Source organism: Benincasa hispida, chromosome 12 (assembly GCF_027475165.1).
Source record: "Benincasa hispida cultivar pf3 chromosome 12, pf3_genome.v1.1, whole genome shotgun sequence".
NCBI classification, from domain to species: Eukaryota; Viridiplantae; Streptophyta; class Magnoliopsida; order Cucurbitales; family Cucurbitaceae; genus Benincasa; species Benincasa hispida.
This window is the reverse complement of record NC_143489.1, coordinates 79,426,479-79,450,038: the sequence shown is the minus strand read 5'-3', so window position 1 is coordinate 79,450,038 and position 23,560 is coordinate 79,426,479. Positions and strand designations below refer to the sequence as shown.

The following is a 23,560-nucleotide window of genomic DNA, read 5'->3' as shown; positions in this document are numbered from 1 at the left end:
CGGAGAAAAAAAAATTATTACAATTTGGCTGTCAGAGTTGGGAGCTTGATTGCCATTTGAGAAAAAATGGGGCTGTTCTGAATTTTTTTTTGGGTAATTTCGGTTGGAAGGGTTGTTGAAAATTTGTAAGGATCTGGGGGATTGAAATTGAACCATGTTTTGGAATTTTGATGACTGTTTGTGCATACCATGTTTTCCGCCTTTCAATTTTTTTGGTTTCTACTTGGTGGGAAAGGTTTTTCTAGGTGGTTTGCATGTGCAAAGGTGGTTTTTGTGCAAAAAATTTTGGTTTCATTGAATTAGATAATGATGGGTCTCTTTTTAGCATATTCTCAAAGACCACCTATTTTGGATCTATCAAAAGTTAACCAAAGCTAAGATTCAATGGGAAATAAAAACAATTTGGCTGAAGCAATAACAGAGATATAGTCAAAGCTAAGATTCAATGAGTTTGATCTCTGGTTTGCTTAACTTTATCTTGTATTTTTTTTTATTCAATGGTGAAAATCCAATTAGCCTTTTAATTTGTGCTTGTTTTCTAAGTTTCTAGATTGTCATTGTTTCCAATTAACTAACTTTGAGATTAAGTATTATGACGATGATGAAGATTTGCTCCCTTCAAGTGATGTCCGAAATGAGTTGAGTGTTACTGAAGAAATGGAAGAGGAATGGGATAAAATTGCATGACTTCTTGTTAATGTTTTTGTTATACAGTTTGTGTTTCAATAGATAACATCTAGTGTAACTATTTTGTAATGATACAAACATTTCTAGATCGGATAAGATATATGTTTTGAATTTTCTTTTGTTTGTATTATATGTATTTTTCTTCCCTCTATGCATATAATAGTTTAATGATAAAACAAATGGAAAATAAATTAATAAAATTAGATATGCATTATAATTATTTTTTACAATAAAAGTTTAAATATAAAATACCTTTTTTAATAATTTGATAATTTTAAAATCACTCTTAGAATCAAACATAATAATTCAAAATCACTTTTACATATTTGAAAATCACTTTGAAAAGTTTGGAATCAAACATAAATTTGATTGTTTAAAAATCAATTTCACAGAATCAATTGTTCCAAAATCTCTTGTTCTAAAATCACTACCCCAACTATCACTCTCGAACATATCCTTAGTAGGTATCTAGGCAATTGAAGCATTATAGTAAGAATTATAGACTATGGAAAAAATCTAAGTTAGAGACTCAAAACAAACAACATTGAAGTGAAAATGGAACTAATCTAGTCAACGAAACTCTTTCAAAGACTAACAATCTTGAGAAGTGAACTTTATTCTAGTTTCACATCACACACTTAGAAATTTGTTAGTGACAAGAAACCACAAAATGCAGTGATCCGTTATCTTCTTTATAGGAAGTCTACCTGATTGCTTTGACATATTGGTGATCTAAAAGTTTTCACTAGAAAAACTAAAAATTTTCATTCAAAAGTGATGAAAGAACATATAAGAAAATAAAAGCTAATCTCAAAAATGAAAGGAAAGGAAGCATGTAATTAAAGGAAACACGTTTGATAGATATTAAGATTGTAAAAGAGAACACAAGCACTGGGATCTTGATAATAAGTAACAACACACCATTTTGCACTAGATTTACTAAATTTTCATAGAAGTCTTAACTTTCATATCTATTTTAAGAGAAAGCAACAAGTGATTTCCATATACTTCTTTTCCTAGCTAGCAACTTGATACTTCAAGAAGTTAATTATGATAGCAAAATATGAGGTGTCCTAAATAAACCAAGAATCAATGTGTTCAAAAACAGGCAAAGAAAGAACCATTCATGCATGCTCATGCTGGTATTATCATTTCATTTAATGATAACAAATTTTAGCTAATCTATAAATGAAGCCCAACTGAATTTTCTTTGAAAACAGGTGCAAGCAAGGTATTCACGATTAGCAAAATTTACTAAATAGAACAATAAGATGAACTCTAAGTGAATTATAAGAAAGAAAATCTAAGTTCATAATTTCAAATCAAATGCCACTTAAGATATGCAACAGTTAAAAATCAACAACAAAAAAAAATTAATTCAACAAGTACAGTAGCAAAAAATGATAGTAAATTTTTATCTACTGATCGAGTATTACAACTCCAAAAGGCACTAGTCAAGAAATTAGCATAAATTCTTGAAAAATTTTCCAACAAAAAACCAAGAATTTAAATAGAGATAAGGCTTAATCTAATTCCATTAAATAGAGAGTACAAATTCAAATCTAATATGGGACAACTTTTCCCCAACCATTTATAAGAACATACAGGCAAATAAAGAAACATCTCATAATTGAAATCACCAATGGAAACAGATCTGTTAATTTCACTAAATTTCACAGCTAAGCGATCAAAAAATGAATTGCAAAGCAACCCAAAAGAGAAACTCATTTGCGGGAATAGAGAAAGAGAGATTAACGATTATACCAAGAGAGATTTTCAAAAGGGATAATGGGGGTGGACAATTGCAAAGGCAAGAAGGACAGGAGGTTTTGGAATCTCCCAATTGCAAGGTCCTCTTAAATCTCAAATACAAAACCTCAAGGGTTTAACTATTGACATGTGGAAGCAAGCATCTTAACTACTCTAATTAGGTCAATTTCAAATAATAAACATGGATTTTAACATAGATTATAATAGGGTTAGAATATACAATCTTTGTAGTCCAGATTTCTTCTTGGTTTTTGATCAAATCTTCTCAAACCATCATAGAGTCTTCCTGACTATTCTTCGGCCTTAGAATGGGATGGTGGGATCCGACAAAATTCTTCAAAATCTCAAGAATTTTCACTTTTGCCAAGAGGATTAAACTTCATAGAACCATTCTATTTATAGGTAAAATCATGCAAAGTTGAGTTAAAGAAAATTTGACAATCAAAATTCCATTAACTCTAAATGAGATTAGTGTCTTCAAGTAGGATAAACACCTAGTAAGAATATTTTAATCAAATCCACAAAAATTGAATATTTTTTACTAAGTCAATATTGGATTTTTTCATTAAGTTGGTCAAATAGTCAAACTTTGACTCTCAAAGTCTATAGTCAATATTTTGACTTTATCTCAATTTTAACCTAGTCAACAATTCTAACTTTCAATTCAATTTTGATCTTTTAAATTAAAATTAATTGTATATAATTAATTAAATCCACACTAATCTTGATCAATCTTGATTGACTTTTTTTGAATCCCTATTTAGAAAATTTCGATATTCAAATCTTATTTGAATATCTTTTTCTCTTTCTTATGTTTAACTCATAATTAAACATTAGGTTAAATGTATTGTCATTTAAAATTTTACTCCAAAAATCGAATTAAAAAACTTAGAACTCTCATTCGTTACACTATTCCAAAGTTTAGTCCGATATGAGCTAGAGGGGATCTAATGAACCTAAAGATTATGGGCTCCAATGAGTCTTGCTAAACTCTTTAACTATTCACAGGTTGTTCGTAATAACGACCGGCTCAAAATCTATTTTACCCTTGAGATTACATCTTACTCCTTAAGTCCCATTGATCCTCTAATGAGCAATTGGTTTGTGATCCAATCACCAAACCAAGTTCTTCTCGGGCCAATGAGAAGGTGAGGCTTCTTGTTCAAGACCCGAAGTTAGTAATTAAGGGAACAACCTCTTTACTGTCTTTAAAAACAGGTAGGAGTGAATTTCGTCTTGTACCCTATGTCTCAAGCTATCTATATGATCTTATCCCTAAAAGTGGAGGCTTATTGAACCAGTGCTGTTGGCAACCCTTATCCATGCAATAAGGATAATCTTGAATAAACAAGAGATCATAGTTAACTCAGGATTAAGGTCAAGTTATCTACGTTATCGCTTTGAAATAGCCAGCCTTAAATAATAAACACCGTTATAAAGTAAGAGTGACTTATTTCTTGATTTGGTCTTATACAAACTCTTTGCACAGGACATCCCCACTCGCATGTCTCCACATGAACGATTCAGGATCACATCGTTTGTACTAAATACAAAGTGGGCTGCATCCGATAGTGTCTCCAGAATAAGGTATCCAGCCTTATCCGCATACTATAGACCGTTTAGACTATTTACTCAAACTTGATCAACTTTTATGTTGCTATATAAAGTCCAATTATTCATGTTATAGCCATAGATCTTAGTTTATTGGATTTAGGGTTTTCTAAAACAAAATGAGTAATTTATATATTCAATAACAACTTTATTGAATAAACCTTAATAACATCTTTATTGATAACATAATAAGTTTATTGTTTACAAACCACGAGTTTTAGGACATAAAACCCAACAAAACCGACCCATAAGCAACCAAAGCAAAAACGCTTGCTGGACGAAAGACCCGAAAAGATTTGTGAAAGTGGTTTCAACCACTAGAAGCATCGATTTGCGTGAGAGATGAAAGTGTGTTATGAGGTGAAAGAAAACCGAGAAGGAGAAAAAATAAAGAAATTTGTGTGAAATATAGAGACATACTGGTGGATCATGTTTAACTGATAACAACTGATAACTTAAATGGTCTGTAGTAGATGGATAAGACTGGATACCTTATCCTGGTGATACTACGAATACGACCCACTTTGTATGTGTTACAATTGTTGTGAAGTGCTACAAATGATCTGACCCTGATCATTCATGTAAAGACTTGTGAACGGGGTGTTCTATGCAAACGAGTTTGTATAATATCAGACCAAAAAATGACTAGTCTTATTATATAACACCGTTCATAATAGAGACTACATTTCACTCGAATAACCATAGGTGACATAACTTGAATCCTGAATGAGTTGTGAACTCCTGCCTATAAAGGCGGTCCTTTAGTTTGTATGGGTGAGAGTGGCCAGATCGCCGACTCAATAAGCCTACCATTTTGGAGATTCGTTTGATCAGGGAATTGGGAACATAGCTACACAAGATGGAATTCACTCCTTCCCCAATGTCAGAGTAAGTAGATAAATTGTTCCCTTAAGAGCTGATTTCGGGACTTGAACAATGTGGTGCCACCCTCTCCTGGCCTGAAATGGGTTTGATCATAGTTGGACTATGACTTATTGTTCACTAGAGGATCAGTGGTACTTAAGGAGTCAGATGTAATTACAGGGGCAAAACGATAATTATGACCCAACTATACTCATGAGCAATTTGTGAAGAGTCATTGCATTGTTGAATGTTTACATCTAATAAATACATAAATGTATATGTAGTGCGAAAAGTGCACCTGTCGGTCTTTAGTAGAGTACTCAACAGTTAATGAATGTTAAATAATTTAATTAAAGGAGATTAATTAATTATTCGAGTACCATTGGAGCTTTAAGCTATAGGTCCATGAGGTCCCTTCTGTAGCTCAACAAGGATTTAATGAGAATCAATTTTAGATTAATTTGAATTGTTCAAATTAATTAAGAGAATTAATTAATTATATGTGATTTAAATAATTTTACTTAATTATATATGATATAATTATTATAATGTATTTGATACATTATTTGAGAGGAAATAAATATTTGAATATAACTCAAATATTAATTATGTGAATTGGATTCATATAATTAAGTTTAATATAAATGAGATTTATATTAAATACTGTTGATGAGAGAATTAAAAACTATAGATTATATTGTATTTGATATAATATAAACTATAGGTTATATGATATATTGAATATAACATATAGTAAATATATATTATATGTTAAGTTAGTTAATGTATAATTATATTTTTTAAATAAATTGAAATTAGTTTTAATTTATTTAATTTTAATTTTATTTTAAAGTTGAAATTTAAAATGAATGGCTCCCCTAATATCTCTCATCTCTTTATATGTGGGAGTGGTTAAGGATTGTGAATTTTTTTCTTATTCTTGACAAAAGAGAATTACAAAGAATTTCAATTTTTCTTTTCCCAATGACTGAAAAATTCGCCCTCTCCCAAAATTCAAAGAGCCTTATGTAATTCTCATTTCTAAAGAGAATACAGGAGATTCCAACTCGATGATGGTCATTTTGGATTGTTTGTAATTTGTTCGTGATCATTTTTGAGAAGAGGAATTATGTAAGGAACAATTCTTCAAAGATAAGAGTTTCTTAAATCCAATTGGGACGATCTATGTTTTCGTTCTAGACCTTCACAGGTTTCTTCATCTTAGGATTTGGCGGCTTGGAGATCTTAAAATTTTATAGAAAACATTGGGAGGGAGATGTTTTGTTTCAGTTTAAAGCTTACCTCCGAGCAAAGAAACCTACAAAGCTTCGGTAATATGTTCGGGGTGCACAGTTTTCCACCATTTTTGCACACAGAAGGAGGTCGCTCTGGTCATCATTGCTAGTTCATGGGTGTTGCGCTGTCATTGCTCACGGATGGTACGTGCCAGCTGTAGAAGAAGCAAATTTTAAAGTGGGTGTTCGACTGATTCACACACAAAAGAGGGGGAAAAGAGTTAGGTCTGGGGCTTCTTGGGGAAATCGAAAAATGTAGAGGGAGGTTTTTCGTGTGTTCTGAAGATCTTGCTAAGCAAGTCTTTCTCATCCCTACATAATAATTCTTGCCATTTAAAACATGACAAGAAAATTAGGATTAACTTTGTTATTTTTAAAAAGTCAAGTATTATGTCAGCGTGAAAAAAATTGAAAAATTTCCTATCCTTCTCTTTTTGACATTTTCTTGACATTTTTTCTTTAAAACGTCAAGAAATGTGGTTTTCTCCATTTGATTTCTTTTAAATAGAAATCAATTAACTTAAATTGTTGCTATGAAAAGGTTTTAGTTAAACAGTTAAATTTCTTAATAACTTTTTTATATGATTAGTTCCACATGAACAAATTGAATTTAAAGAGAAATTACTTAAATTTTGTAGTAGAAGTATATAATTATCTATCCAATTATTAATATATGCAATCTAAATTTAATGTTCAATTCAAACATTTTCATTTTTTTTTACCTTAATTCAAATGTATTCATTATCTTAACCATTAAGTCATAAATTAAGCTTGAAATCTAAGTATAAGGCTTATATGATAATAATAAAACATAACATTAAATTATTAATTATAATAAATTAAAAAGGCTGACGGAAGGAGAAGAAAAGTAGGGCGATAGTGGGGATGGAGACAAGGAATAGATTCTTCGTCCTCAAAAAATTTTCCCCTCTCTCCTCCCTTCTCCATGTAAATGGAGAATCTCTGTCTTGTTAGGAGTGGGTTCCTGCAAGCCAATCCTTGCCCAAAAATGGATATCTCTAATTCCATAGAAAATGACTTTTAGGAAGAAACCCTAGAAAATGGAGGCTATAAATATGATAGCTAGCACTTGATTGAAACATCGATTCCTTGAAGAAAAACATGTCCAGCTGAACTTGGTTTTTTTTTTTTTTTTTAATTACAGGCGACACAGACAAAATTATAAGAAGCATAATCCCACAAATACAAACATACAACCGATGAAGGGCAAGAATTAAGCCAAAGTGCACTCGATCAAGAACTACGTTCTTTCGCCAACGCATGTGTCGTGGCATTAGAACTGGCGATACAAGGTAGGAAGTCACCTCAACAAAGGAAGACATAAGCTACCTGATATCGGCCACATAATTAGCCAGATCCACATGGACATCCACTAATTCTCTCAACATTTGAACAGCCCCTAAATCGTCAGACAACACCAGGATGCGAGATAGATTCAATCTCTAAACGAAGGCCCTCCACAATGGAAAGGGTTTTGGCACACGAAGGATTCAAAGATAGATTCCTGAAACCATGCATATAGAACATCAAAGATCCCATAGGAGACCCAGTCACCCTACCAAAGCCCACCATCGAGGAGCCTAGTTTGTAAGCCGCATCAACACGTAATATGCTCAATTCTTTATGATCAATCGTAGGAGGAGCGCCTGACAAAATGGAAGGAAAAATCCTTGAACTAGCTCCAACCTCAACCACATAATCCAAAATCCACTCACATCTAAATTCCACTAATGGGACCGAACCAGAGCCATATTCTATTTCTATCATCCCACATTGTCCAAGCCATAATAAAGGCCCGAGCCAACTCATCATCATTAAGCTGTTCTGCAATATCCAACCAGACCTCCAAGTTTTCCTTATTATATTCCTTTAGCCACTATACCATAAATTCTTAAACAAAGACGACCAAATAACCGTAGCCCTATGGCAACCAAAAAGAGTATGCAACATTGTTTCTTCCTTTCTTCGACAGATTGGGCTCTTAGGATCAACATCCACAACCCGCTTCTTAAGATTTGCCATTACTGGTACACAATCATGGCATACTTTCCATATAAAAATGGATATTTTGCAAGGAATCGTAAGCTTCCATAATCTTCGCCACCATCCACCTATGTGATTAGAGCTAGGCCCATTACACGTGCATCGATCCATCATAGCACATCTTAATCACTCTTGACCGAGTACTTCCCATTCTTTTTATAGTGTCAAATCCACCGATCTTCCCTATTAGTCAGACTAATAGGAATTTTAACAATTTCTGCAATATCATTAGATATGAAAGTCGAATGTAACTTAGCCAAATCCCAACAGCCAAAAGGGATATAAAATCAGCCACCCTTCATATCTCATTTGTAGCACTGTAATTTATAACTCGAAAAGTAGAAGGGCGAGGGAGCCAAGGGTCTGTAAAAGCAGAAGTCGATTCCCCATTACCAATAGATTTCTGCATCCCCTTAGCAGTCTCTTTCCCCAACATAGCCCTTTCCAGAAATAGGAATCATTCTTTGAATAGTTAGATTCCTATCGAAAGATTAATTAGGATTGTTAATACTTAATACCTATACTTTTCTATTTCCTTTTGTGTACTCTTCTTCTGTTTATTTTTATTATTTATCTTTTGTTAACATTCAGTTTCAGCTCTGCTCTACTTTATCTTTCCTTTTTTATTTTTCTTCATTTTCCCAACCTCTTGTTTACATTATTGCAGTGTATTTTGTTGTGTATTCAAGGATTTGGATCATCCTTTTTCAAGCTGTGAAGATTTGATTTCATGCATATTTCATTTAATGTTTCAAGTATTTAATTTTGTGCTAGAAGTGTGTAATAGATACTCAGAAATAAATAATCAACAAACGATTATTTGAGAGGAAACAAAAACACTTCTAACTGAAGAACTCTTCCAACTTAGTTCACACTTTTGATTGAACCCTTTACATGCTCTTCTCTAAACACTTGGATACATCAACAATGAGTAAATTTAAATATATAACTCACACCCTAATTAAATATACATGGAACAATTAAAATCCTACACTTAATTTATGTGAAATTCTACTAAATTAACTCTTACATTAACATACTTAATTAACTCCCATCCTTTAATTTTTTCAACTCTCATAACTTAATTTATTTATAATTTATCTAAAAATTTAAAGGTAGATTTCCAAAATGTATCTTAAACCGTTGTTATAAGAGATTAAATGGAAATAATTCTTTAAAGAAACATTTTTTTCTTTAGTTAATCTGCGATTAAAAGAACACACCGATAAAACTACAGTCGGTATTTATACAATGGTATCAAGCCTTTATTGAGCATAACATAGTTAAACAAACGAAAACGAGAGAATAATATTGATTGAAATAAATAAGAACTGGAGCTTGTCAAACCAAAGCATTGTTTTTTCCCATAATTAGACTAATTTAAGCTTTTGCTGAGAAGCTGACATGAATGCCATCTCCAAATTTGAGAACAGGACTTCGAGAAATGTCTCCTCCCTTCACCTTTTTCCAACTGTAAAATGAAATTCCCAACCATATAAATAATTATGGCATTTTGTTGAGTTCAACAATAAAATAAAGACAAATAGAAGTTTCTATGATTGAAATAGAGCATGACAAAAAGTTTGTCACGACGAAGCTGCGATTAGACTATTGAATTGGTCCGTGAAAAAATGAGTACAATCCAACTTACAAATAAATATTTTTCGATGAAATATTACCTATACTTGGTGACAAGAACATGGAGGAAAATGGCCATGAAAACCCTGGTGTAATCCGCTCCGGCGCATTGCCGAGTTCCGCCTCCAAATGGTTGCAAGTTCTTTGAAATCGAATATTGGTCTTGGTCCTGCATTAACAATGTAATTAGAACCTAATTAGCCGCATATCCACACATCATATACGCTTCCAAGCCTAACACACATCTTTAGAAAAGAAAAATATACTTAGGTGCGTCTTGAGCAACATCGACCATCTTTTTACATCTATCAAATTGTCCAATCATAATTTGACATGTGACAAATTCTTCTTATTAATGTTTTAATTCTTTTTCTGTGTGGATGATGAGATGGAGATAGGATGTATGCACCTAAGTATTACCCTTTAGAAAATGGAGTTGAAACGTATCTTAATTTTATTTATAATATACCTTCCAACGCCATGGGTTGAAGTCCAATGGATCCTTATGGGTTCTAGGGTTCAAGTGGAGAGCTGAGTTGGTAACCATTATCGTCCATCCAGCTGGAATTGTATATCCTACATGCATTTTCACAGTCAACTCAACTCAACTACATTTTCAAATACCTCTCGTAGGCACGAGAAATTATTTCAAATCACAATTTTTTGAGTCTATGTTAACGATTAGTTACCTTTGATGTTCAAGTCTTTTATCGTTCTCCGCAACAGAAAAGGCATTGCATTTGTTAATCTCAAAGTTTCATATATAACCTACAACGCATGTGTAATATTATTACCTTTATGTACAACTACTTTACTTTGAACGACATTCATTATTTGATTGCAACTTACTTGAAGCGTAAATTTCATCGATTTGTATTCCTCCCACGTGATTGGAGATTCTGGATCTTTTCTTTGTTTCAAAAATTCATTGTGCTCAGCCTGTCGATATATATTTTTTAGTTACATGATCAAGAATTAGCTAAGAATCTTGTTTGAATTAACTTTCTAAATGCTTAAAAATAATTACTTACGGTCAACTCCTCCAGGACCGATGGATTTTCTGCCAGTAACTTGAACATCAAGATAAGAGATGTGGAAATGGAGCCACTTGCAAATGAAATACCAAACAGCAAATTGACAACGAACTCTTCAGTGAGAAATTGTTCAATTTCGATATCACGGAGAGCTTGATCGAGAAAATCTCCACGAGCAGCGACGGTGGCAACCGAGGCTTGGCGCCTCTCCTTGACGAGAGCCTTGAACGTGTTGACCAGCTTCTTTTGTGCCTTGAGACACTTGTTGTACTGGGTTCCTGGGATGTTCAATGGGATGGCCATGAACCCATATGCTAAAGTGATTAAACTCTCGCTTATTTTCTCATTGGACTTTTCGGGGTCATATCCGAACAATATACCTGCGTTGAAATCGTATAGCATCTGCACAATAGTAATAAATCCAGTTAGGTTCTGTTTGATAATTATTTTGACCTCGTATGATAATTATTTTATTTTATGTTTTGGAAAATATAGCTTACACTACTTTTAAGTTCTACCATGATTAAACCTATTTTAAAAAAGTAAGCTAAATGTTGAACATTTTTTTTTAAAAGTACGTTCTTGAAAACTTTTTTTTTTCCTTTAAAAAAATGTTTAGAATTCAAATATTTGTTTCATACAATAGAAAACTTATCAAATATTTATATGAAAACAAGTATATTTTGAAAAGCAAATAGCGAAAACTAAAGTAATATTTATATGCTTTTTAATCAAAAATTAAAAGTTAGAGTCTGTATTCATTAATTTATTTATGCATTGATGTTCCATAACTATTTTGAGTTTTTAAAAATTAAATAGCTTTCACCATTAGTTTTTATTTATTTATTTTGCATTATTCATTTTTCACTAATGTTTTTAAAAACCTAAGCTAACCCATAATTTTGGACAAAATAGTTTTCAAAATATTGTTTTTTTCTTAGAATTAGACTAGGAGTTGAAGTGCTTCAAAAAAAAAAAAAAAAAAAAATTGAAACCATAGTAAGAAGTTTAGGATAAAGCAAGGAAAAATCTTTAAGATAGAAAACTAATAATAATTTTTTTTTCAAGCTTTCATTTTTAGTTATTGGTTTAAAAACATTTGTTTGCTAGAATCAATAAATAGAAAAAATGTTTGAAGAAAAAAAAATCAATTTTGAATATTAAACTTGTCAAACAATATAAATTTTACCTATAAACTTCTAATTTTCATCAAATTGCATCTCACACTTAGAAAAATATCGTTAGTGATTATAACCTTAAACTTATTTTTAAAAATATTACAATTTTAACCGTCTAATAATTTTTCCACTCCAACAATATTTTTTAAAATATTCTTTTATGCATTCAATAAACTGTAAAATATACCGTACAATACAAAATCCATAAAACCCTTAAGAAAAACAACATAAAAACTATTTTTTGGTTGAAATTTATAAATTTCAGCAAAATTATTCTAGGATTAGTTTGTACATTATAATATTTACAAAGGATAATTATTTTAAATGATAAAATTAGTAAAAATTAATATAATAAATATCACGTGATAGATAGTAATAAACATGTTTATAAACTTAATTTTAAAATATGCAGTTATAAAAGAACCGGAGCAGGACTCGAAACTTACGGCCATAATTTGGCGTTGTACTTCAACGGAGGGCTGGCTAGACCAGTGACCGATAACTTTATTAACGTATCGCTGGATATCAGCCAGTAGCTTCGCCTTGATGCTTTCGGAACCGAAGTGGTTTAAAGTGATGGTTCGGAGGTACTTATGGACGCCCCCACCGGCTGTGGTCCGAGCCTCGCCGTCTTGTTTGAACACCTTGGAGATGGAGTCCAGATACCACAGCTCCACCGTCTTTCCTTCTTGGGAGTAAATGAAGCTGTTGATTTCAGGGTCAGCCGTCACCACAATGGGTCGACCCACCAGGCTCGTCCGGAATATGGGTCCATATCTGCAAATTCAAATTCCCAAAACATGCAGTATAATCAATAAATAGGAAAAGACAATACTTTTTGTTCTTACGCAACAGAGTGATTTTGTAAAGTTAAATTTTTTTAATAATCGTGATGGTATGAAAATCACATTTAAAAGTGTTATATCAAACTCTTATAAATGATTTTTGAGTGAATGAATACATGTTTATAGTGATTTTGAAAATGACAAAAGTGATTTTTTAACTCTTTCAAAACCACTCCAAAACATTTGCAATACTCCATTTAGGATATGTTAAACTTCAAAATGTTACCATTTTACCCTTGATTTGAGTTCTATTTCAATTTGGATTAGATTTTAAAATTTACACTTTTAACTTTAATTTTTCACTAAATAACTTCAATTCTCATCTTTAATATAATGTCTATTAATTAATTTAAAAGAATGGAAAGAATTACAATTAATTAAGTTTTACTATTTTTTTTATCACTATTGAAATTAAAAAAAAAAATTTAACTTCATAATTATTTTAAATTAAAGAATAGAGACATTAATGTCATAGACTAAAAGTAAGTATTTAGTGAAAAAAGTACAGTAAAATCTTGAAGTCTAACGATCAAATTGAAATTACAAAACTCAAATTCTAGAAGAGTAAAATTGTAACAATTTAAAATCTAAAGACAAAATTGAAATGAAAATTAAAATTCATGAAGTTAAAGCGTGATATTATGAGACCTAAAAACCAAATGAAAACTACACCGAGAAAAACCCAGAGAGGAGAAAAAATGTTAATTGTTTTCCAAATAATAAATGTAAGAATAAATAGAGAGAAGAATATAGTAGTAAATAATTTACTTGTGGACTCTTTTCTTGATGAAGGGAAGAAGGTCGAGAGTGTGACCGGGGGAAAGAAACTGAATAGTCTCTCCAATGAGAGGGAAGCCCATGGAGCCCGGAGGAAGAACTCCATTGCATTTAGGATTCCTCCACCTGTATATCAAGTACTGCGTCACACCAATAACCACCACCACGGCGGCGGCGATGGCTAATTCCGGCGTCCACATTACTGATTCAGACTGATCCATTTTATTAATTCTCACAACAAAGAGGAGTATGAAGTGTGTGTATACTTATAATTCCGGTGAACCCACGTGATACATGCCAAACACTACCACGGCTTTTTATATTCCTTCTTTAATGTTAATATAATGTCGCTACTTCACTTCTTTTTGTTTTTATATATAAAAATTATATTATAAAGTAGTTGGCAAATTATTTGTAGTATGCGGCTACTATGATATATGTGTTATAATCGTTAGTGGTGAATAATTGGAAAATATTTTAATATGGATTTTTTTAGAAAGTATGTATTTGGAGTGCAAGTTATTAATTCTCAAATTACATCAAGCATAAAAGATGAACAAAATTAGTAGCGATATTGTCAACAGATTTACATAATATTTTGTATCTTGTTTTTAAAATGTTGCTATAATTTAGCTTTTACAAGTGAATAAAATTGCTTGCATCACTGAAAAATTATAACCTAGAATGAATTTTTAGTAGGACTTGTTGGGGTTGATGCCTTAAATCTCGTAGGGTCCTATAGATTGTAAACATTGTATGAACGTCTTTATGTGATTAATAAAATATATGATATTTTATTCACTTTGTTTATAAAATATGTGATATTTTAGTTGCATTAACCACAAACCAGTAAACTAACATCTGAGGTTATCTTTGTAACTTAAACATATATGTGGAGACATACAAGTGGATCGTGTTTAAGTGATAACCTAAATAGTCTGTAGTAGATGGATACGACTGGATACCTTATCTTAGTAACACTACAAGTATGGTCCGCTTTGTAGGTGTTACGATTATTGTAAACTGCTACAAATGATTTGATTATGATCATTCATGTATTAGACATGCGAGCAAGAATATTTTACACAAAAGAGTTTATATAAGACCGGACTACGAAATATTTAGTCTCATTATATAACACCATTCATAATAGAGACTTACATTTCACCAGGATGACCATAGGTAACATGACCTAAATCCTGAGTGAGTTGTGAACTCCGGTCTATGAGGGTAGTCTTTTGATTTATATGGGTGAGAGTTACCAGATCGCCGACTCAACAAGCCTACCATTTTGGGGATTCATTTGATTGAGGAGCTGGGAACACAGCTACATAAGATGGAACTCACTCTTTCCTCGAAGTAGGAGTTAGTAGATAAATTGATCTCTTAAGGGTTTATGGGCCTTGAACAATGTGACGTCACACCCTCTCTTGGCCCGAGAGAGGTTTAGTCATAGTGGGACTATGATCTATTGTTCATTAGAGGGATCAATGGTACTTAAGGAGTTAGATGTAACTACAGGAGCAAACGGTAATTTGGCTCAGCTGTACTTATGAGCAATTTGTGAAGGGTCATCGTACTGTTGATTGATTATATCCAATTGACACAGAAATATCTCTGTAGTACAAAGAGTGTAACTATCGATCTTTAGTGGAGTGCCAGTTAACGAATGGTGAATAATGTAATTAAGGAGTTTAATTAATTATTCACGTACCGTTGGTGCTTCAAGCTACAGATCCATGAGGTCCCCTTAGTAGCTCAAAAGGATTTAGTTGGAAATGGGAGGAAATAAATATTTGAATGAGATTCAAATATATTTTCTATGAATGTGATTCATAGTTGTTAAATTTAATATAAATGTGATTTATATTAAATGCCATAAAATAGGAAAAGAAACTATAATTTATATTGTATGTAATACAATATTAAAACTATAGGTTATATGTTATATTTGATATAACATATAATTTAATATAAATATAATATGATAAGTTAGTTATCATATTTATTTATTATTATTTTGAATAATAAGGAAGGGAGTTACAACTCCCTTCCCATCCTTTTCTCTCCACCTGGTAGTGGTTATGTTTTATGGCAAGTAGATTAAAAGAAAAAATAGTTTTTCTTTCTCTACTACTAGACAATTAACGTTGAATGATAGAGAGTTTTTACAGAAAAGTTCTGTGAGTTCTTGAGTGAAAAAGCTTTCTCAATATTCTTCTTCCTTCTTTACTTAAACCTTTCCCTCTAACCAAAATAGTCAGAGACCACCACTCCTAGGTTCTCACCCCGAGAGTACCAAGGACTCCTTTGTGGTTGTGTCCAGATTTCTGTTCGAGGTTTCGTTGAAGAAGATCTTTAAGAAGGAACGTGACTGTATGAGGGAGTTTTATGAAGAAAGGTTCTTCAAAGGCGAGGCTTTTTGAAATCCTTTTACTTATGAAAGCATGTTGTAGTTTAAATTTAAATGCATATCTGTAGTATGTTTACTGTAAACTTTATATTCGATAATTAATGGAATTTGGTCGATCCATTTTCGCTCAAGGTTCCCTTCACACGAGTTCCTTTAGGACTAAGGTTTAGGCCAACTTCATAAATAATCTTTATTGTTTTCATATTGACAATTTTTTTAAGTAGCACAATTAGCACTTTTTTCACAAAGGAAAATTAAATTAAAGGAATCAAATTCTTTCTTTCTTTCTTGTTTTGTTTTGTTTTGTTTTGATTTGTGTTTTGTTTTTGTTTTATTTTAGCTCAATAATTATAAGAGATGGAATCAAATCATTGCTTTTGAGATGAGAGTTGGTGTCTTATCCAACTAAATTATGCTCAAACATAAAAGAGCAATTTGGTAGTTAGCAATAATCTTCTAGGAAAAAATAAACTTTTTTATGTGTTCAATATTGAAATTTTGGAAAATAGTTGTAAGCACTCAATATATGTCTCACACAACGTCCTGGCACATTTACAGACAACAAAAAAAATAACGTGAAGCAAATTAAAACAAACACACCAAGTTTGTTAACCCAGTTCGGCCATAAACCACCTACATCTAGGAGGCAGTATACCCAGAAAGATAATCCACTAATGTAAGAAATTCAAACGATTACAACGTTGTACTTATTTGTAAGGTAACAATATTACAGTGACACCTGTTTAGCCCAACTTTGTTGAATATCTAGGTTTTCCTTAGATGTGAGACTCTCTCTCTTGAACTTAGACTCCCCTAAGTATACGAACATTAGTGATGAAACACTTAAACTCCCCCTAAGTGAATAAGGCTCCCTCTCACATGATAATATCTTTCCTTCTACTTGTGAACTCCGTTCACAAGAGAACTTAGAATCCCCCTAAGTAATGAGAACTCTGTGAACTCCGTTCACAAGAGAACTTAGAATCCCCCTAAGTAATGAGAACTCTCTTCTTGATGCAAAGCAACTTAGGCTCCCCTTAAGGCTTAAGAAATCCTTCTCAATGAACAAAGTCTTAGACTCCCTCTAAGACCAAACAATCTTCGTGAACAGTTCTGAGAATTAACGAAGAACACATTGCCACGTATATTATCATGAGAAAGCTCTTACTGAATAAAGAACTTTGTCTTCACCCCAAAGAGAAAGCTCTAACTAAATAAAGATGACACATAATATGCTTAAGTAATGAATGTAACAGCAACCCTAGCAAATGATCTTCTTGAGCATAAATAGCACAATGGAAACAAGAAAAATAATCACATAGAAAATCGTCAGCCCATTAGAAAGGAAAATATTTCATAAGAAATATTCTATAGAATATGATAAATAAGGAAAGAAATATTCGGCAGAATCAACAACTGAAAAGGAAACTTCTGAGACAAGATCCATTTGGGACAAGAGAAGAGACAACTTTCAGAAAGCTCAAGAAAATGAAGCCAGGGAACTTAAACAAATATATTTACCCAATATTATATTTCTAACGAACTCCCCCTTTGGCTAAGATATATTTTGTTTAAGACAGAACAAAGTCAACACCACCAATCTATAACACCATTTACAAGTGAAGGCATAAAAAACCAAACTAATAATCCTTTAAAGAAGATAAAGTTCAAAAGAACAAGTCAAATGTCTAACAAAACAACAGATTAGCCCAACAACAGCATAACAAAACAAATCAACAACTCAACCAAGATCAACAACACAAACAAGAAAACTAACTGCCCAAAACACAAACCAACTCCCCCTTTGTCTTAGAGAAAAAAATATCAAGTAGAAGGCCCAATTTGATCCAGATCAATAGTAGCTCGTCTCATCATAGACAACAAAGTAGTAAGCTCGCACTTGCGATCTAAAGTACGGTCAATAACATCATTAAGCAACGTAAGCTCTGCTGAAAGGGAATGCATGAAATGGAGACCAAAGGAAGACTCGACAAAGTCAACACTAGGAGCTTCTTTTGTGGTACTAGGAGAAGGAAGAGTAATATCCAGAACATGATGGCCTTGAAACAATTTATATTTGAAATTCAGCAGCCCAGGATTGGCACCGAAAAGCTCATCAACAGAAATGAGATCTGGCTTTTGGGATAGAAGAATTTCATAAATCAGACGAGGATTTGGGATTGGAAAACGTAGGGCCTGAGAACCAACGTGTCTTTGAATCTAACCAATGAAAAACACCCCATAATCAAAGATAGCTCCTTCGCCAATTTGATAAAGCAACGTAGCCAAAGCAACATGCACACCAAAATGATGAGAATCGGGCACCAGTTAGCAATACCAATTCGGGACAACACAACATATTTTCCACTTAGTTCATCATTGAGCCACTCATTCTTAATCCCGTCAATCAATTCACAAACCAAATCATTCAAGGAAGAACGTAGTTCAGTCGTATTAGGAGGAACAAGATGATCAAGAAACTTATTTATAACCTTTGTAGTAAACACAAAACTGTGGCCCCTAACATGAACTCTGTGAAAATTAGGTGAGTTGGCATCATCAAACGAAGGTGAAAGATTCACAATAAATTCTTGCACAAGCTTTAGATAGAAAGGTCCAAGATTCAACACCATTTTCATCATATCAGCCTTGTAGAAGTTCCATGATATCAAGGCACTATTTGGTCCTCTCAGACAACTTTTTTTCAGCAAAAATTGTCCTTTTGACCACATACTTCCAAAATATTACACTTTCCTGTGAATGAAAGGAAACACCATCTAGGGAATAGGAGAAACATAAGTAGAAGAGACCTTCTTCTTTTGACCCCGAGTAGAGGCACAGGTGACACGCCTGCAAACCTTTTCAGTGTCATTGTCTGAACTTCTAATTAACCCCCATTATCTAGAGGGTTCAAAAACAACTTCAACATCCTCTTCATTAGAAATTTCTTGAGATGACTCAGAACTTGTCTTTGTGTCTTGAGCAACATTTTTCATATTGGACAAAAGTTGACTAAGGGTGATATCATCCTCACTAGAGGAATTGGACACACGAGATTTACCAGAAGGCTCGGCAGAACACTCACCTTTTCAAACTGGATCATGCTCAACAGTAGTGGTTTCAAGATTTTCACCCTCAACGCGCACTTGACCAATATGCTCACTAGTAGGCAGAAAAATATCGAACTTTACAACCATTTGCCTATCTAATGTAACATTATTAATGGACACAACAACATTTTAGAAGCAACTACAACACCTTATTCAATCACATTTTGAATTTCACACAGGCAAAAACACATCAGTAGTGTAAGGTTTCTTTTTCAATCTATGCAGCAGACCATCACAGAGTCTTCTCTATTATTCTTAGGCCTTAGATTGAGTTCTGGAACTCAAATTGAGAGGAATTGAATGTGGGTTTTGAGAGTTGAAAAAGAGAGAAAAAACCATATTTTTTCCTCTTTCTGATATATATATATATATTTTAAATTTCTGATTGCATGAACCCTTAAAATGAAATAAAAAGCTCAATGTATAGAAGTTCATCATGTAGATTGGAATAAGGATGAAGATACCACTTCAAAATCCATTCAAAATTAATGCCATGAGGTGGACTAAGCAATGGAGAATGTGAGATTTTCCCACTTTCTACTAAATCTAAAAATAACATTTAATTAATTTAATCTGTAAAAGCAAAATTTGAAATTCTGAATTTTGAATTTAATTAAACAAATTTTATAATTTTGAATTTCATAAACTCATAATTTAATAACCAAATTTCATAATTTTGAATTTAATATTTAATATTAAATTGATATAACCCTTCATCAAACAGTTAAAACATATTTAAATATTGTCAACTCTTGATGAACCATAACGATAAATATTAACATTAATTAAACCAATAGGTTTTACCTCATCTAGTTGATTTACAAAATCCCAGACAGAAAATTGAAGTATATAGACTCAATTTCAAGGTCTATGACTTTTATCTATTGGTCTATGTCTACATCTTTGGTCAATGGATCCTTTAAGCCATCATCCGGTATAACGACTTGAGCTTCTATTAAATGCATATATTGGTTAGGCTATTGAACAACCCTCCCACTAGGTCGAGGTATTCTCCATTCATGAGATGAATGTGATTGACCAGTTTTGTCAACAAATTTTGTTGAAAAACTATCTTGATTAACAACTTTGTTCATTTATCTGTAGTTCTCTGGACATCTCATTTAATACCAGTTTACTGCAAAGTTGATGATTTCTTATGTGGTCTTCCTTTATGAATGTAGCATTTGTCGATATAAGTACTTTGTCTTTTTTAGGATCATAAAATAGACCACCTTTTGTTTCTTTGGAGTATCCTATAAATAAGCATACTTTTGAACGTCGTTCCAATTTCTTAAGGTTTTGTGCCAACACATATGTTGGGCATCCCCAAATTCTGAAGTATCATAAAACTACCTTTACGTCCTCTCCATAACCCATATGGTGTTTCTGAAACACTTTTTGAGCGAACCATGTTTAAATGCAGTCTATATTACATATCTCCAAAAGGACTGAGATAACTGGATATAACTTATTATTAAATGAATCATGTCTAACAAGGTTCTATTTCTCTTTTCTGCTATACCGTTTTGTTGTTGTGTACCAAGTGCAGTAAGTTGGGATTGAATTCCATGTTCTACTAGATAGTTCTGAAATTGTAAATCTATATATTCACCACCTCGATTTGATCGAAGTGTTTTAATATTTTTACCTAATAAGTTCTCAATCTTTGTCTTATACTCTTTGAACTTTTCAAGAGTTTCGGACTTATGATGCATTAGGTAAACATATCTATATCTAGAATAATCATCAATAGAACTGATGAAATACTTAGATCCTCTTCGAGCTTTAATATTTATTGGACCGCAAAGATCTGAATGTAAAAGTTCTAGAGGTCCTTTGACCATAAGACCTTTTTCGGAAAAAGATCTTTTAGTCATTTTTTTCCTCAAGACATAATTCACATGGTAGTAAAGAAAATTCTTTTAACTGATTTAGATCTCTACTCTTTACTAATATCTCAATTCTATTGAGATTTATGCGTCCAAGTCTTAAGTGCCAAAGATAGGCGTTAGGAGAATTTTTTCGTTTCTTATGTTGAGTATTGACTGTTTTAAACATATCTATATTTAAAATAGATTGTGCCTCAGTTGGATTTAATTGATACAAGTTAGTTTCAAGTTTAGTAAAACATATTTGAACACCTCTTGAACTAATGAACACTTTATTTATATCAAAACTAACTTTGTACATATGTTCTAATAAACAGGAGACAGAGATTAAGTTCCTTTTCATCTTAGATACATAATTTACATTTTCTAACAAAATGTATGCTTTTCCATAAAATAACTTGAGATCTCCCACTGCTTCAACCGAAATGGCTTCACCTATTCCCACCTTGAAAGTCATATCCTTTTCTGTCAACTGCCTCTAGGAATTAGTTTCTTGAAAGAAAGTACGAATATGATTAGCGACACCTAAATCTAATATCCAGGTCAAATGAGAACTTTCCACTAAGCATGTTTCTGTTACACATAAATCAAATTAATTATATTAATACATTATATTAATTATATCACATATATAATTAATTTAATTAATTATATCATAATTTTCTCAATTAATTTGAACACTTCAAATTAATCGAAAATTAATTCTCAATAAATCCCTGTTGGACCTTATAGACCTTTAGATTGAAGCTCTAATGGTACTTGGATAATTAATTAAACTCTTTAATTAAACTACCCAACTTCCATTAACTGTCCGCCTTTCCACTAAAGACCGAGAGCTACACTCTTCGTACTACATATATATTTCTGTGTCCATTGGATAAAACCAATCAACAGTACAATGACCTTTCATAAATTGCTCGTAAGTACAGTTGGGCCAAAATTACAAATTTTCCCCTGTAGTTACATCTAACTCCTTAAGTACCACTAGTTCTTCTAATGAACAATAAGTCATAGTCCAACTATGACCAAGTCCCTTTCGAGCCAGGAGAGGGTGTGGCCAGTTGGCACTATGTTCAAGCCTCAGAATCAGCCTTTAAGAGAGCAATTTATCTACTTACCCCGATATCAGGGAAGGAGTAAATTCCATCTTGTGTAGTTGTGTTCCCAGCTCCCCAGTCAGATGAATCCCCAAAATGGTGGGCTTATTGAGTTGGAAATCTGGCTACTCTCACCTATACAAATCAAAGGACTGTCTTCATGAGCAAGAGTTCACAACTCACTAAGGATTCAGGTCATGTCACCTATGGTCATCCTAGTGAAATATAGGTCTCTATTATTAACGACATTATATAATGAGACTAATAATTTCGTGATCTGGTCTTATACAAACTCTTTGTATAGGATATCGCCACTCATATATCTCCACATGAATGATCAGGATCATATTAGTTGTAGCACTTTACAACACTAGTAACACTTATAAAGTGGGTCGTATCCGTAGTATCACCAGGATAAGGTACCTGATAACTTGTAGAAATATAAGTTATTTATACTGTTTTATTTAGATATTGCGGCCAAAAGAAAGAAAAGTTGTGTCGATAATATGGAAATTGGCTAAGAAATGCGAGAATTATAAATTGTCGTCAATACACCCACTAACACCATTGTGATGGTAGAAAAGAAAGTTTCAGTTCAGTTTTGCAGGAAATCAAGTCACCGCATGCGTTCATGGCTCAAAGATAAAACGGAACAACGCATCTACGTCGCATTGCGCCCGTTACTCAATAATAAAGAAACGATCAACGCAATGACGGCGCATATGACAATCGATCAAGAGCTTTGCGATCAACGCAACTTTAACCGCATGCGGTAATAAAAAACAATACTGCATGTGGGCAAATGATCGAAGATGTAAAGAGCAACGCAATTGCGGAAGATTCTGACGCGTGTACAGCTGACCGTTATGCATTACTGATGGGATTGATTGCGTAACAGAAGGAATATTCACTCCACCATTTCAAGATCTGCCTTAACAATAAAGTGGGGACCACAATGCAAAGAGTCAAAGCTTTGCCTATAAATAGCTTCTGCAATTCCATTGAAGAGATATACTGGATACGAGAGAAAAAGTGTTTATATTGATCTGAAAGAGAGACTAGTTGAGTGACTAATCAGAGTAGATCCTAGAAGAATTAAGAGACAAAGGCCGAGAGGTGAGTCTCCGGGCAAAGAATCCTTCTGATCCCCACCGTCGAAGCTCTCTACGAAGGTCATTTCTATAGGACGAGCAAGCCTGAAAGGGAAGCTCTTCTGTTCATCCATTCCACACGCCGACAAGCAAAACCACCATCCAGATCTGTGTCAAGACGTTGACACTCTTTTATA

General features: G+C 32.8%; 1 protein-coding gene across 1 annotated transcript; it reads right to left on the bottom strand.

The window, feature by feature from the left end:
• Positions 1 to 9,534: 9,534 nt before the first annotated feature.
• LOC120068207 (cucurbitadienol 11-hydroxylase-like) lies at positions 9,535 to 14,040 on the bottom strand. Its single transcript, XM_039019914.2, has 8 exons — positions 13,755 to 14,040; positions 12,588 to 12,918; positions 10,961 to 11,365; positions 10,779 to 10,868; positions 10,619 to 10,697; positions 10,399 to 10,505; positions 9,971 to 10,098; positions 9,535 to 9,762 (listed from the first exon to the last, which is right to left on the bottom strand). Exons 1-8 carry the CDS (start codon positions 13,982 to 13,984, stop codon positions 9,672 to 9,674), a joined length of 1,461 nt encoding a protein of 486 aa, XP_038875842.1. The 5' UTR covers positions 13,985 to 14,040; the 3' UTR covers positions 9,535 to 9,671.
• Positions 14,041 to 23,560: the final 9,520 nt, after the last annotated feature.

Coding starts and splice junctions, on each gene's coding strand:
- LOC120068207 (XM_039019914.2), bottom strand. CDS start 13,984: ATGGATCAGTCTGAATCAGTAATGTGGACGCCGGAATTAGCCATCGCC. Junction 11,366..12,587: donor TACAACGCCAAATTATGGCC/GTAAGTTTCGAG, acceptor ACTATTGTGCAG/ATGCTATACGATTTCAACGC. Junction 10,506..10,618: donor AAAAGACTTGAACATCAAAG/GTAACTAATCGT, acceptor AAATGCATGTAG/GATATACAATTCCAGCTGGA.